Source organism: Gekko japonicus, unplaced genomic scaffold (assembly GCF_001447785.1).
Source record: "Gekko japonicus isolate JY-2015 unplaced genomic scaffold, Gekko_japonicus_V1.1 scaffold153, whole genome shotgun sequence".
NCBI lineage: Eukaryota > Metazoa > Chordata > Lepidosauria > Squamata > Gekkonidae > Gekko > Gekko japonicus.
This window is the reverse complement of record NW_015175360.1, coordinates 1,256,149-1,273,368: the sequence shown is the minus strand read 5'-3', so window position 1 is coordinate 1,273,368 and position 17,220 is coordinate 1,256,149. Positions and strand designations below refer to the sequence as shown.

The following is a 17,220-nucleotide window of genomic DNA, read 5'->3' as shown; positions in this document are numbered from 1 at the left end:
GTTTACTTTCACGAAAACTTTTTAAAGTCTCTGAATATGCGCTTAATTGTATAGCTCGATTGGGTGAGTACTTCTGGGCAATCACACGTTTATTCTTCTGCTCCCCCTCCCTTTTGCTCAGTGATTTACGCATGGGAGGCGTCCCTCCCCCGCTCGCTTCTGCCGTTCCGCCGTGTCGGGTAGGGAGCGTCTTTTCTTTTAAAAATCTTATCTCAGTTGACTCACGTTCATAGTTGGTCTTCCGACCCCGCTACATTCATAATTTCTGACGCCCGATCTCCTACGCTTGACCCGGTTAGCTTCACTTGTACCATTCGGTCTCTCGGCTGGACGAACCACTGGAGCAAGGGGGAGCCTCGATTCTCTGGCATTCAGCCATCAAAGCTACCCCCTCAAAGCTCCTTGGCCAGGGACCCTTCGCCGGGCCCCTGGGGGGGTTAACGAGCCTGCTCACCCCCTCCCTCTGCCAGAGCACGGAGACACCCCCGGGAGGTCCGGGGGGTGAGTCCGTGAGCGTGCCGCCATCAACCGGAAGTCGGGTTGGTGTAGGAGTTTGACGGAAGTGAAGAGAAGCCTGGCCAGAAACAACTCTTTCCTTCTGTCAAGGAGATGTTCCTGCTGTGAATGAATGTTCCTTCAGGATTTTAAAGAAGCAAAGAAATATGATTACCATGTAATCTCTCATTAAAGCCAGTATAATATGTCAGCTGGCACCTAAGGATATCAATTGGTCTTCTGAATCCAAACATCTAAAATTTCATGTAAGGAGTATACACAGGGAGATGAGACCTATGTCTAACCAAAATAGACTTTTAACAATGAATTTTGGTGGAAAACATCATAACCTTACAAGCTAACATGGCAACAAATGACCAGGCTGAAGGACTTTGTTAAGGACAAAAAACTTAAATGCTAGCTGTGTGTTGGTGGCGGTATATAGTATGTATGAGGAAGCATCTCAGGGCATTTGTGTTTCTTCGCTTAACTGAAGAAAGATGCATGCAGTCTTGCTTGAAACTGCTGTAAGATCTATGATTCCATTGTTTCCAGAGTATTGTTTCCTTACCTAATACAGCAAAAAAAACCCAACAACCTTAAAATCCTCAACTCAGAGTTCTTGAGCATCCTTCAATATTTGCCTACTCTCTTGAAACTCAAGCACTTTGTGACATACAGTCCTCAGTGTTCCAAAGCTAGCCTTAGGGGTTAGAGCACTAATCCACAACATGGTGCCTGCTAATATGCCTTCCCTTCCTTCTGTTATGTACACGGACTACCACCAAGGGTCTGCGGCTAAAGCAGGAGCTTGGTCCCCAAACTCAAAGGGGACCTAGGATCCTAGTCCACCTTGAGTCCACCAATAGCACGCTTGGCGGGAAATTCAAATCCTCCCATGGGGCCAGAGGTGTGCCGGGTGGAGTGTATATACCCTGTTTCCCCAAAAATAAGACCTACCCCAAAAATAAGCCCTAGCAGGATTTCTATGCATTTGCGGTATAAGCCCTAGTGTGTCTTCTTGAGAAAAAATAAATATAAGACAGTGTCTTATTTTCGGGGAAACACGGTAGGTGGCCTTACAGGGCCGTTTTTCCTTGTCTTGTTGTGAAGTACAATAAACACGTCTTAACGCATGTTGTAGTCCAAGTTCTCCATGCGTCAAACTCAGTACTTTTCATCATCCTTCTCCGAAACCAAGAGGCAGTCCTGGCTTTCTACCACCTCATTAAACCTGGAGATGCTTCAGGAGAACCTAGAAGAAATCTCTGCCTGCAAGGACCCATTCAGAAACCAGTACATCCAGCATAGGACTATGCTTGGATTGGAACCTAACATTTTCTGATTGACCTTCCTGCCCTGGAAGCCATTTTGTGGTTGGCTCCCCACCACCACAGCAGCCATGTTGTGGTGGTACCCACTACCTGTTCTAGTACTTTCGGTAATACCCACAAGCTCAACAAGGTTGGGGACCCCTAAGCTTGAGATTTTGGGTGGGGGTGGGGAGAGAACCTAGACTACAAATTTCTCTGGTGCAGCCATCAATGTATAATACAATTAGATGACAACACCATATAGGCAATACCCGGGATTTCACTGTGTATAAGAAGAAACGTTTTATCCATTGTGGGACTTCCAAAATTTGGGAAATCATACTTTCTGCCATACTCATGCTTCCTTGAGGACTCTGGTCACTGTTTCTCTCTCTCTCCAGCAGTGTTCCCTCTAAGCTGAGTTAGTGTGAGCTAGCTCACAGTTTTTTAGCCTCCGGCTCACACATTTTTGTCTTAGCTCAGGAAGGATGGCTCCAGAGCAAACTATTTTATGCAGCAGCCAAATGGCTCACTCACAAGTTTAATGCCAGAAGCTCACAAGGTAGAATTTTTGCTGACAAGACTCTACAGCTTAGAGGGAACATTGCTCTCCAGATATGCTACTCCTTCAGTGCTCAGTGGTTACATATCCTGCTATGGCTGTCTAGACCACAATAACTGGAACAGAACATTTTGAATTTCTGCAGGAAAACTAAAAGCAAATTGTATGCATATTGAGTCATATCACACACATAGCTTTTCTTGTAACAGTTTGGAGTAAGTACAGAAATAAAGATCCTCTTCCTAACTTCTCTGCATATGTATTTGCCTTGCATCCACAATTCCAGGGGCAACTTTTAAAAAGCATATTTAGGGCTGTGAAAGTACAGCTCAGAGACTACCTGTCATTTGCAGTCTGGAAGTAGCAGTGGAGTATACAGAAGAAGCACCACCTGCCTGCCGCTCCAATGTTCTCTCTCCCACGTGCTGCGATTATTTCAAAACAGTGTCAGCCAGTTGCTGGTCACTGAGGTGCTCTGTTAAGCTAGTAGAAGAATTTTTACGCCTATGTACACACACAGGAATTTGGGGTCCTGTTTTAGAATTCTGATACTGGCGTCAGATTGTATGTAGGATAGACCAGCTGTCAAGTTATACAGCTGCTGTTACAGGGATGTGAATTGGAACACTGGCCTTTAAACACAATGTACATTCCTGCACTTGTCCCGTCTGTTTCAGAGTCTCAAAAGCATTGATCATTTTAAACCACCCTCTATTTCATCCCACCCTTTAAAAAATTACTTTTAAAAATGTTTGAAATAACTGTAGTTGTGACTGTGCTTTGGTAAAACAAGTAATTATGACACAAGGGGATGAGCAGAGATAAGAGGGAAGAAATAATAGAAAATATTTTTCTTTCCATATGCAGAGTTGCCAGGAAACACTTGAAAAATGTGTTATGTTCCCCCTCTAGTGGCTGCCTGTCAAACACTGACAACCTACGTTCGTACCTGCTGTTGGAATATGTGTTACTGTTTTATTTCCAAATGCAAATTTCTGCATTGGAAATCCTCATAGTCAGCTCCTCACCATGATGCAGAATCATTCTATTTACCGTTGCTTTTTGTTTCGTAAACATAGACTGCATCCATTTCTTGTTATCCTGTATGGTCTCTGTTGTTAATGCTGGTGGTGTATATTGCTGTATCACGGCAGAACCCTGCATTGAAAGCATTCTGGCTTATACCGAGTTAGACCATTAGGCTATCAAGGTCAGGTTTGTCTACCCTGACTGGCAGCAGCTCTCCAGGGTCTCGGCAGAGGTCTTTCAGATCACCTGCTATCTGATCCTTTTAGCTGGAGGGGCCAGGGTTTGAATATGTGGCCTTCTGCATACTAAGCAGATGTTCTACCACTGAGCCAAAGCCTGTCACCTAACGCTGGCACTCTCGCTCTGCTGATTTCTTCAGCCAGTGTAATCTTTGCTACCTCTAGGTAGGGATACTTGTGTTCTTTCTGCTCTCTCCCTTGTTCCTTGGCTCTTCTGTCCCATTAATGCTTCCCATTGTTCTCTGCTGGACCCTTGCCGCTCATTTCCCATCCACTGCTTACCGCTCTCAGCTTGGAGACTGAAGGATTCAGCCAAGGAAAATGAAGTTTATTTTGTGAGGTGGGGGGCTCTGTGTTACTTGTGGTTTATGCGTCTGGCGTCTAATCATAAAAATGGAGTCAGAATTACTGTTTTGGCTGGTTGGTTTTCTTATGTGTCTGTGTGTTGAGGGGAAGGGACAGGTTAGGCTACACATAACTTCCTATAAATAGTCACTGTCTTCTCACATCTACCTCAAGTTGTTTTAAATTAATGATTGCTTCCTTATCCAACCTGTTTCTCCTTTGTTTAAAGCAGTGGTACTCACTCCATATCTCATGGAGAGCCATGTTCACACTTACCATCGACCAAAAGAGCCAAATTTACTTCCAGCCCTGGTATGCAGATCAGCCGTAGAGAGATTTGCTGCCCCATCTTTCATGTGAATTTTTTAAACTCCTATAGGACGAGGAATTTTAAAAATGGAGTGGTAAAGATGGAAGGAATTCCCCTCGCCCTTTTTTCTTTAAAAAGAAATATGTGTGTGTGTGTGATGATGCATTGACCAGGGTTCTCTTGTTCCTCTTTGGGGAGAGGCCATGGTCCAGTGCTTTGCATACAGAAGGTCCTTGGTTCAGTCCCCATCTTCTCCACTTAAAAGGATCAGGCAGAAACTGATTTGAATTACCTTTTAGCTGCAGAGCCACTACCAGAGCGAATAGAGCAATGGTCTGACTCTTGTAAGGCAGCTTCCTTTTCTTCATATGACCAGGAAATGTACAGGACAGGGCTTGGCAAGCAAGGCTGGCTTAATTTGGAATAGCCGAAGTCCCCGAGTCCAGTCCAGCAGCATCTCCAGTGCATCCCTTTTGTTTCCTCACCCTGTAACTGCAGCAATTCACTGTTGTCAGAGAAGAGTAAAGCACTGTACTTGGAGGTGCTTTTTCTAGGCAGGCCATTTAAAGGAATTGCACATAAGAGGTACAAAGGGTCCGTTTTGTGAACGGAGCCCATAGAGGCTGCATCGTATCCCCGTGGGCCCTTACAACAGGCAGCCTGTCTTCCCCTGCTTGACAGGATACCTTTTGCTCATCAAGAACTCCCTCTTTCAGAGCAGCTTCATAGAGCATGGGAAGTGCTGCTGTGCTTCCAGCTGCTAAGTCCAAAAAGGAGCTTCAGGGCAGCAGGGGTACGCAGTCTGGTCTGTACACACCTCAGAAGTGTGGCTCATGCTCAAGGCTCCCTTCAGATGTGACAATAGAAGCACAAGATGCAAAAGCCCCAGCGAGGTTTGAGAGCATTCCTTTGTCAGTGTTGAATGTCTGAAGGGACTCATAGTTAGTGCTGTGATATTCTAGATATTCTAGATGTTGCACAAAAATCCAGAAACCCAGCCAACCCTTGCAAAAAGCATTTAAAATCTTTGTGATTTTTTTAACCTACAACTTATCACTGCTATGAGAAATATCTGTGAACATACATAATGTATCTCGTAGACTCTGACTGATGCATCTCATTTATTATAAGCATCCTGAGTGTAGGTTTTGTCCTCCATGATGATACTTTGTACCTCATAACCCTAGGTCTCACTGAGCAAGTCACATTGACGGAGATTTACCGATGCATCTGACGCTGTCAGGTTTTTGTCTAGCCTTTAAATCTCTCCTCGTCAGCATTTTTGATCACCACACTGTAAAACATTCCTCTGTTTACTCTTCATCATTCCGGCTTTCACATAACAGCCTTTTTTTTGGTGTTTGTTTCAAGTTCATTTCAAGCAGTTCCAAGAGGAGCATGTTTCTGTCGCAGTTTTGTTGTAGCATGAATATCTCTATATCTACAAATGCACATATACATAGTTTCTGAGGCTCCCCTAGAAACTAAACTGAGCCAAGTAAGAGTGTGTGTGTGTGCATGCGTGTTCTTACACACGCTTAATTAATGGAATGGCAAACATCTCTATTGTTTCATAACATTATTTTTCAGGACTAATGTTTGGAAATATCAAGAGAGATTGGGAAGTGGGTTTGTGATACAGTATTTGGCTTTGTTTGTTATTGGGGGTATAGTGGGAATGAGCATAGGCCCTACCTAATTCCTTTTTATTATGCTTATGGCTACCTTCAATTTGCATATTAAAAATAATAATTGTCCATGGATTCTTCTTTCTTTGTTTGTATCTTCAGGTTCACACTCTTGAAAAGATTTTTAGTTGGGAGGCTCTGTGCCTCTGCCTCCTGGGATTTAGAGAGAACCACATGGGGGGATAGATGATTTCTCTGCACCCCTTTTCTATAGGAATGGGTTGTCTCATATGAGTTCCTTTTGGCCTGGCTTTCTAATTCTCAGTGAGGAGAAGCTGAAAGAAGGGTCTTTGATGAGAAACAATGTGGGGGAGTCAGAGAGAAGCAAATCAAAGGGAGATTCTGCATTCATCCTTCCCATCATTGTATCTCCAAACCCACGGTGGAACACAGATTTCACTCTGCATTGCATGGCGCTCCCAGTCTTCTTGTGCATCGGTTCATTTTTGAGCTTCTGTATCATTTTATTGCCATCTAGTGGTGACTCTGTGCTCACCATGGCATCTCCTTGGGTTATTTGGATATGGTTTTGCTCCTCCCCATCACCCATTCGCTGTCTACAATATGTAACTACCTGATGCAATTCCTTTGATGTTCCCTCCTTCACCACTCTCTGTTTTTTCTTACCACTCATGAATTTGCGTAGATATCCACCAGATGGCAGTCCTCTGTCCTTTTGTTGTCTCATTTTATCTTTTTAAACAACAACTGTGGATTAGATGCAGAATGCTATCAAGATCCCAAGCCAAAATGGAACTGCTTCCACAACAAAGAGTGGATTATAAATCAGATGCAGAATCAACCAAAGTTTTTATTGTTTAGACCAAGATTCTGATTGAGTGTTCCTCCACTCTCTGTCTCTCAAGTTGGTTAAATCTTCAAAGTCAGCACTTCCTGTGTCTGCCTTTTTTTGGGGGGGGTTGCTTTTTATGTTTAGAGACGATGATGCTTTATTGAAGACTAGGAATAAGGCCCCTTTTGGAAATAAATACAACAAGCTCTACAAAGAGGCTCTGGGCGGGTGCCCTGACCTTGGGCACTCAGTGTCAATTTGCTGTGGTGACCTCAGCAGGGTGTAATGACACAAAGTCCACCATTTTCTCTGGGGAACTGATCTCTGCCATCTGGAGAGCAGTTCTAATTCTGAGTGATCTCATAAGAACATAAGAGAAGCCAATGCTGGATCAGGCCAATGGCCCATCCAGTCCAACACTCTGTCGCACAGTGGCCCAAAATACCAGGTGCCATCAGGAGGTCCATCAGTGGGGCCAGGACACTAGAAGCCCCCCCCAAGCACCAAGAATACAGTGCATCACTTGCCCCAGACTGAGAGAACCTATCTATATCCTGTGGCTAATAGCCACTGATGGACCTCTGCTCCATATGTTTATCTAATTCCCTCTTGAAGCCATCCATGCTTGTAGTCACCACCACCTCCTGTGGCAGTGAATTCCTTGTGTTAATCACTCTTTGGGTTAATCACCTGGAGATTGACAACAATGGCTCCCCAGGAGGAAATGGCTGGTTTGGAGGGTGGACCTTATGGCAGTGTATCTATCTGAAGTCCCACCCCTCCTCAAACTCCACCCTCTCCAGGCGCCACTCCCCAAATCTCTAGAAATTTCCCAACCTGGAGTTGGCAACCCTATCTCCTTCCCAGCCAACCATCACCATATCATTATCTGCCCCGTGACTTCAACTTTCCATCTCCCCACCCACCTGCAGCCTTTACCTAGGAAAAGTACAGTCTTTCTCCGCAGTGGAGACCCAAGCAGGAGGGAAGCGACCTCAGCGGGGTATAATGACACAGAGTCCACCCTGCAAAGCAGCAGTCTTCTCCAAGGGAACTGATCTCTGGCATCTGGAGAGCAGTTTTAATTCTGAGTGATCTCCAGCCCTCACCTGGAGATTGGCAGCAATGGTTCCTCAGGAGAAAATAAAATTCTATGGCATTCTGTTCAGTTGAGGCCTCTCCCCTCCCCAAACTCTGGCTTCTGTAGACTCTACCACAAAATATCCAGGAATTTCCCAACCTGGAGCTGGCAAGCCTAGTCAGGACTGGACCCAATGAGTTCCCCACCAAGGCCAAAGTATGTCTGGAATGGGCCTCCTGCCTTTACCTTTTTACTGACAGAACCAAGCTTGGTTGCCTAGCAACAGCTACTGAGGGGAAAGTTAGCCCCACAGAAGCCAAGTAGGAGAAGTGTCTTTGTCAGGAGAAGCAGCCATTTTGGCACTTTATTTTGTTAGAGAAGTGGCCAGGCTGGCAGTGGGCAGGGGATAGGAGCAGATCCAGTACCCAGCCAATGGCATGCAAGTACTCTTGAGTGGCAGTTGATCGGCCAATGGCTGATGGAGCTCATTGAAAGTGCCAATATGTTGTGCTTTTATATATATATAGGATTCCCAAGTGTCATGTTGCCGCTTAGTATTTTCTCCCTTTTTCAGCCTTGTCTCTCCCCATGAAACTTGACTGTGTTGCTTCTGGAGCCCTTTAAGTCCTTAACCCTGCCCAGCCACCATGATAATCACATGCAGGTTACCTTGCAGCCTCTTGACTACAAAGGTTCACCACCATCTGCCTTACTTCAAGCCCTTTCCTCCTCCTCTAATACAGCCTGCAAAACAGTGCTGTTCGGGAACCATGTAGATAGGCAAATCAGACTGGGGCTTTATTAATTTATTTTGTTTAAAATATGTATTCCACTTTTCCCAAACTCAAAGTGGGTTATGAAAGTCTAGAAAAGTCCAATGACGTAGATAACAGAGATATCTTTCTTGTCTATTTTAGTCTTGAGATATTAAATGCATCTGTGTGATTATCACCCTGTGAAGGAAAAGTCACTGAGCTTTCTTGACCTCAACAAAGAAGTATAGCCTCTAAATACACTGCAATAAAATTGTGACTTTCCAGTTACTGAACACTTATACCACTTTCCCTGCAGTGCAGGTAACAAAATTTAGTACTTCAGGAAAATTATACTCTATCAGTGTTGTCTGGTATTAAAATGTGTTTTATACAACTTCAATGGGGAGGGAAAAGCCCTGGTAGTTGCTCATTTTTTTGGGGGGGGGTCTTTTTTTCTTCCTAGTTAGAATTGCCCCCCCTCGTCTCTAGCGGAGGATGGGGAATAGGGTTGCCAGATCTAGGTGAGGGAAATCCTGGCAATTTGGGGAAGGAGCCTGGGCAGGACAGAACAGTGACCTCAGTGGGGTACAATGCCACAGAGTCTGCCCTCCAAAGCATCCATTTTCTCCAGGGGAACTGATCTCTGTGGTCTGCAGATGAGCTGTAATTCAGGGGGATCCCCAAGTCCCACATGGAGGCTGGCGTCCCTATTCTTAGTAAGTTACCACTTACCACTGATACTTCCTGGGGACTCTTAACCACCAGCCTCTCCTATCCTTTTTAAAAACATCGTAAAGCTTCTGGGCTCTGAACCTTGCAAGAGCTCAGATGTTAACCCTTCCCCAATGTATGGCACTACCATTTCTGTACCATCCTTGGTTTCTGTTAAAATTACAATCAAGAAGCCTCCCTCAGAAACTGAAGTGAGCCAGGTAATAAACTCTTCAAGAAATTGACTTCAGGGCCGGTTGGCTGCCAACTTCATTCACTGCGCTGCAAATAAAGCTGTAGGCTTAGTTCTGATTCTACATCTTTGTGATGGGGTTATGGATTTCCATTGCACGCTAACCTCTATACTAATGGGTGGCCTTCTGTGCAGGAAGCATATAGGATCATTAAGTTTGCTTAATAACCAGTTTCAGGGCTAGCTGAGCCATATTTTCTCTGTGGCTTGGGGAATATCCATCTGTCTATGGAATGAAAGTTGTAACAGGCCACAGAGAAGACAAACAGGATAGCAATGTAATTAAAAACCCTCTGCCTAAAAGAGGTAGGAAGAAAAGAGTAAATGGACTGCTGTGGGGATACAGAAGAGGTTGCACCTCTTGGTTTTTAGGTGGGTTAAGAAAGCATTCCAGAATTGCATAGGTCAGTGGGAAAGAGAATAGCACTGGGCTTGTAGACAACTCACTAGACTACAGTTTGAAGGTTTGTTTGTTTTTGATTTTCCAGTCTTTGGAAATGGTTACTATAAAGCCTATGGATCAGTTATTTTTTTCTAGAAATAGCCAGCCTTAAGATCATATCTAACTTCACATATTCTTGGATGTTCACACTGTAGTGTGTGTGTCTTCCCTAATTCTGAATTGTCATGAAATGACCTTTCAGCACATACACATTTGTTGTCTTTGTCTTACAAGTCCATCTCTCTTCATGCCCACCAATGTACTTTAAGATTAAGAGTCCCTCCCCCCATCATACTGTTCTTCAGGAAGTATATAGTTCATTCCTGAGGAATGCAGCTGTGGGAATTATAATAGTTTCTTTACTGTAATACATGGTTCACTATAAGGACATGGGCTTCATTTCATCGTCTCATTAAAAGGGCCTCAGATTTATTCAGGGGAAGAGGATCCTTACAAGTTTCCATCCTTACAGGTTTCTGCGCACTATTCAGGTTCACCCGACTTTGCCAATTCATCTGCAGTTGGGACTATTGCATCTCCACTCTGACTGGATTGTAAATCTTTTGACTGAATCTTTTCTTTCCATCATTGTTTTGTACTGTAATGAGGTTTCAGGAGGGTAGCTCTGTTGATCTGCAGTAGAAGAGCTAGGTTTGAGTCCGGTAATCCAGCTTCTGATGAAAGGAGCTATGACTGTCGAAAGCTTATACCCCGAAAATCTTGTTAGTCTCTGAGGTGCTAGTGTACTTGACTCTAGTTCCTGTACTATAAAGTAATACATGTGTGTCTTGGAAAGCCAGGCCTTATGGCCTCTCTTAATAGTAAGAACCCACCCCCACTGCCCTTCCTCTGTTCATAATCTTGTGTATTTAAAATTCTGCCCACTGAGTTGAACAGTTCATGCCACCTGACTAGTTGTCTGAGGATGCCAGTCACAGTTACTGGCGAAACGTCAGGTTCTACAATGCCAAGAAAACGGCCACACAACACGGAAAATCAACAGTAACTAGTGAGCTCCAGCCGTGAAAGCCTTCATCAGCATGCCACCTGACTTCATCGCTTCTGGCTTGTGAAAGTTTACACCACTGCAAATGCATTCTTTTTGGTTTTGGCTGCCACAAACTAAGGTTACCCCACCTGACTTCATTGCTTCTGGCTTATGAAAGTTTACACCACTGTAAATGCATTCTTTTTGGGTTTTGGCTGCCACAAACTAAGGTTACCCTGCTGGAATTACGAGAATTGCATAGGCCAGTGGGAAAGGGAATAACACTGGGCTTGTAGACAACTCACTAGACTACAGTTGAAGGTTTGTTTGTTTTTCATTTTCCAGACTTTGAGCATGGTTGCTATAAAGCCTATGGATCAGTTATTTTTTTGTAGAAATAGCCATCCTAAGATCATATCTATCAGATGGCATGACGTGTTCAAATCAGTGGGCAGAATTTTAAATACATAAGCTTACGAACAGAAGAAGGGCAGTGGGGGTGGGTTATTACCAGGACTATTTTGGGGCAGGAATGGAGCTCCGGTTGGCTCCCGAGTTGGCCACGCCCAGCAGGAACTCATTAGCATAATAGGCCACACCCAACAGCGGAAACGCATTAGGATTGGCTACTTTAGGGGTGTGTGGCCTAACATGCAAAGGAGTTCCTGCTACAAAAAAAGGCCCTGGGTTTTGACAACAAACAAGGTAAACAGAATAAGAAGCAAAAGGTGGGTGTGGCTGGATGAGCACACTTCTGGTAACACAGGGGTGTGGCCTCATATGCTAATGACCTGTGCTGTCAGGGGTGTGGCCTAATAAGATAATAAGTTTCTGCTGTTGGGTGTGGTCAGTTATGCTAATGAGTTCCTGCTGGGCTTTTTCTACAAAAAAAAGCCCTGGTTATTACTATAAAGAGAGGCCATCTGTCGAAAGCTTGGATGTGATTTTGGATGCCTCCTTAAGCATGGAGGTCCTAGTCTTGCACGTTAACAAGCTGGCATTCTTCCATCTTTGCCAGGCTCAGCAACTGGCTCCTTTCCTAACATGCCCTGACCTAGCCATGGTAATCCATGCAACGGTCATCTCCAGACTTGATTACTGTAACTCACTGTACACTGGCCTACCCTTGAGACTTCCCCGGGGGCTCCATCTGATCCAGAATGAGGTGGCACAAGTCCTGATGGGAATGTCATGGATGGCACATATTCAACCTGTGCTGTGCCAGCTACACTGGCTTCCAGTGGAATACAGAGTCAGGTTCAGGGGTTTGGTGTTGACTTTTAAGGCCCTGGGCAGTCTGGGACCAACGTATCTTCGGGACCGTCTCCTCTGGTATGTCCCCAGGAGAGTTTTGCACTCTGCAGATAACCTGCTGCTGATCCCTGGCCCCAAAGACGTCCTGCTGTCCTTGACAGATCCAGGGCCTTTTCAGTCCTGCCCCCAACCTGGTGGAACTCTCTGCCTAATACCATCAGGGCCGTGCGGGATCTTATGCAGTTCCGCAGGGCCTGTAAGGCAGAGATGTTACGCCAGGCTTCTGGCTGAGGACAGCAACAGTCCTCTGTTGTGGCTGGCACCCTCTTCTCTCCTCCCCCCCTCCAATTCTGAGCTTGTGCTTCCTCTCCCCTGCCCAGAAGTAGCCAGACAGTCCGGAACTGGGATATAAATTCTGGAGATGCCTGTCTTGGACTTTTTAAATCTGGTTTTTAACCTTTTATTTTAATTAATAATAATAATAATAATAATAATAATAATAATAATAATAATAATAATAATTTGTAATAGCACAATCAAACGGGGGATAGTTGTAACTTCAAAAGCTCACTTCATCATCCAATATCTGTTTTATTCTCTTGCAGAGGTTTCAGTGGGACTTAATCATGATTAACTTCCACTGGATCAGGTCCAGGTAGTATTTGTTTTTTGAGCCTGAGTACTTTTTGGTTTGCAGTTCTGAGTGCCACAGCTTAGTATGAGAGAACTGTAATAAGCTTATGATAAAAATGTTAAGCTTTGGGGGATTTTAAAACAATGCAGATAGCTGTCAGCAATGTTTTAGATGAAGGCTGCCTCTTTCCTAAAAGACGGTAGAATTGGTGACCTCTAATGACTGCTACAGACCTGCAGTTCTTCATGATTCTCTAAGTAAAAGCAGCATCTCGGGCTGACAACCTGATTTCCATGTGTATAGAATTTGGAAATAGTTCCTTGTTTCATTCAGGCTTGGGAAATACCAGGGGATAATATTACATCTAAATAGGGTCTGTATTGCATTTGAAATTCTCCAACTAAAATGGAGACCACAGCTACATAACACCTGATTTCATTTGCTCATTACCTGCTTGGATAATTTATGTCTTGCTTTTAGAGGCTGATGTAAGAAATGAATTGGTCAATTGCAGTAATAAAGAGGGAGGGACTATGGGGGTGTGAGAGAGAGACAGACACATACAGATTACTGTCCAGACATCTGATGTGCTATCCTTATATGTTTCATAGTGTTGCCAACTCTGGCTTAGGAAATTCTTGGAGATTTGGAGGTGGTACCTGGGGAAAGCAAAGTTTGGGGCGGGAGGTCAACAGGCACACAGTGCTATAGAATATGCCCTTCTAAGCTGCTGTTTTTTTTTCCAGGGGAGATCAGGCAGAGATTTTACTTGAAAATACCTTCTATTACTTTTCTAGGTTCCATGGTTCCTTTCTCCATGAGGATTTTGCATGCTGAACTTCAGCAGTATCTAGGAAATCCTCAGGAGTCGCTTGATAGGCTGCACAATATGGAAACAATCTGCACAAAGGTAAAAGCTTTGTCTAGATGGTCAACTCTTAAGCAACCGTATTGTGTTGTTTGTATGCCGAGCATCTTCCAGGGCTAAAACTGAACATCAGAGCTTCACTTTCGTATTGAATCCATGTAGGTACATTCAAATAATACTCCAACAAGGTGAGGTAGGCTTCAGAGGAACTACTCCTATTCAGACCAGTTGAATTAGGACTTGTCTCCATATCTGCAGATCTTTTCCACTGAAACCAGTGAATTAAATTTTATTTACTTTGGGCCATTTCGACTAACCTACAACCCAATCTAGAGATGATCTTTAGGACTGATTTTGCATGGGTTATTTGCCCTACGATCAATGCGGTTTTGAAGTGGGGAGGTCGGTTCCTTCTTCCCTACAACATCATGCACCTCTGGTTTTTCACAAACCTGCTTTACTCTGACGTTTTGGGAAAGATCACAGTAAATCCTGGGTGGCTGCCCTGTGGGTGGAAAAATTTGAATTTTCCTGATCCCGCCTGCAAAGCAGCCACAATAACCACTTCTTCTCTGCAATTTATACCCAAAAATGGATCAGGTTCTCTGAATTCGCAGCCTTCATTTTTTAAAAAAGTCAGTCTGTAGCCTCTTTCTTTGTGGAGGAAAGCATGTCTGCACAGGGGAAGGCATAATTTGCACAGTGAAATGGGATAAAGACTTAACTTTCTTTAAAAAAATGAAAGCTGGGAACTGAGAGCCTGATGCATATTTTGGTATAACAATATATCAATATAGCACTATTAAATCACTGGTTTAAAAAATACTACTAGGGGAACTTGTTGTGTAGGAGCCCTGTTGCCGCTGTGCTGTATTAGCAGCTGCAGCAGCAACAGGGAACAAGTGTATCCCTGTGTAGAAACCACCTAAGTTACACGTGATGGATTCTTTTTGCCACTGAATTTCATTGTCACTCCAAAGAGCTATCAGCCAAATCTAGTAGAATGATGTGGCCAAAATTTATATATTTAGCAAACAAGCCTGTGGATTTGTTTGATTCTGTACTGTACAGATGATCTCTTTAATGGGCATTGGTTTTTTCACTGGACACAATTATATGTGATTGGATCCTACAAAGTATGAAAGGAAGACTCTTGGGGATGTGGAGCTTTCCCCTCTTTTTCCTCCCCCCACAGGACCTTTTGACCTTCTAAAACCTGATACCAGGGGGAAGTGGGGGAAGTCACATTGCTCTGCTGGTGGAAGAATCAGGGGAGCTGATGTCACCTGCTTCCCTTTCCCCACTGAAGCCTGCCTTTCTCTGTCTCTCTCTCTCTCTGTCCTGTACTATCAGCGCTTTTCTTAGGTCAAAAGGGACTGTGGAGGGGGGATGCTTATCACTTGTGAAAGCACCTTGAGCTTCAGCTTTGAAGAATCCCACCCATGATCTGTTGAGGCCATGCACATGTTATTGCAATCTGTGCTGCTTGATGAAAGAAACATTTTCCTAGTCTTCATTTCATTTCCTGAAATGTGTAGCTATGTTACCATTTTGGGGAGGAATTTTAGATGGTGTATCCTTTCCACTGAGTAAATATGTAGCCTATAGGCATTACCAGAGCAAGCCTCACAGGAAAATCAGAATTGTACATTCCTCACTTCAGGAGCCTCAGTGAAGCTCCTTATTTTTTCCTGACTTTTCAGTTCAAGTTTTTGTTTTTTTTTTCATTTGGACCACTGGCCTTCCTTACATAAATCAATATATTCTTGCCCCGGTGAGCCAGCCTAGTAGGGAATTGTCTTCAGGCAAACAAAAGCATTGGCATGGATATTAATTTATTTTTCCCATTCATCTCTGTGAAACACTCTGCTGAAAACCTAGCTGGGACCACTTAGAGGCTGATGCTGGTAAGAGGAGCAGTCTGGCAGGCACTAACCTAGAGACATATGGATAGAATGTGTGTGAGGAGAAACTGAAGGCTGAGTGGATTTCAGCACCCTGCTCTCCAGTTATGGTTTTTGACCCAGGATTTTACAAGTTTCAGAAGAGTTCTCTTAAGCATTCCTGTTTAAATATGTGATGGAATTTGTTTTTCCTTTTTTCTTGACTATATTCCTTCAATGCAGCAGCTTATCTGCTTTATTGTCTTGAAACGACTAATGTATTAGCTGGACCAATCCACAACTGAGGCCTGCCAAGAAACCACATTCTGGTGCCCCCCAAATTCAGACCTGGTTTTCAGTAGTGAGATTGCTACTTCTTCTGTGCTTCTACCACATTCCTTTGCTCTCTACTTCCTTTCTGGGTAGAGGAGTGCCTGACTTGTATCATTTTGGAACAGTCTTGACCCTCTGTATAATTGTATCAGACACAAACCACAATGTGAGAACACTGACACTTCCTCAAATCCTTGTTCTGGCTTCACATCTCCTTCCACATGCAGCATGAATTCACTTATCGCCTGCTTTTCTGAGTTGTCCACAAGCTGGGTCCTTTTTGTGCTTACTTCCTGAGACGTTCCTGGATCTTCACTCCTGCCCAAGAGGGCTGTTCTCTCAAACAGTTCACCATTTTCCCCTATGCTATATCCCATTTGCCTGGAATTCTGTCCAGCATTGGTGTCACCTCTCTCTCTCTTCTGTCAAAGCCTAAGCAGACGTTATTGCATTTGCATGCTTTCACCCTCTATTACCCTTGTTTCTCCTCTTTCTCCCTCCCTGCTCTATAGTTTCCACTGTTACTGAAATTCAGAGCATAAGCTCTTCTGGGCATGGCCCTGATTTACAGTACTCTGTAAAGCACCATGTTCGTTCATGATGCCATTTCAATAATAACTATGTGGAGTCTTGCCTAGATGCCTAGAAATGCATGGTCTCCTTGGAGTATAAAATAGTCTCTGCTGTGCAGGAGGCACTCAGATCAAGCACAGGAACCGTGCATTCAGTTCCCAGGAGAGGGAGTCCCTTATATGTTGCTGATCAGCAGAAACTGCTAGCTAATTAAAGCACGAGTGGTTTTAATAGGCTCTGGAGTGAATCTCATTCAGTCGGTGTTTGGCCAAAGGACAGAGCAATAAAGAAGGGATGGTGTGTGATGAACCAAAAGGCTGTTAGAAGGCATCACACTGGAGAAAACCTTAGGAATTCTTCATCACAGGTAGAAGGCTAAATGTGCAGTTAAAGGTACAGAGGCTTGATAGTTAGTAGTCCAAATAATTTTCTGTATCATACCCATCCCTGCATTGCTTTATGTAGCATGCCTCATAATGAAATTGCACTGTTTTACACATAAGAACATAAGAGAAGCCAATGTTGGGTCAGGACCATCTAGTCCAACTCTCTGTCACACAGTGGCCAAAAATACCAGGTGCCATCAGGAGGTCCATCAGTGGGGCCAGGACACTAGAAGCCCTCCTACTGTTTCCCCCCCCCCCAAGCACCAAGAATACAGTGCATCACCT

The 17,220-nt window shown here is 44.1% G+C and overlaps 1 protein-coding gene across 1 annotated transcript in view; it reads left to right on the top strand.

Moving 5' to 3' along the window:
* TRAPPC12 (trafficking protein particle complex 12) overlaps positions 1-17,220 on the top strand; it is an 83,335-nt gene that overhangs the window by 30,871 nt on the left and 35,244 nt on the right. Inside the window, 1 exon segment of the mRNA XM_015425359.1 lies at positions 13,690-13,802. Coding sequence (XP_015280845.1) covers positions 13,690-13,802 — 113 coding nt within the window.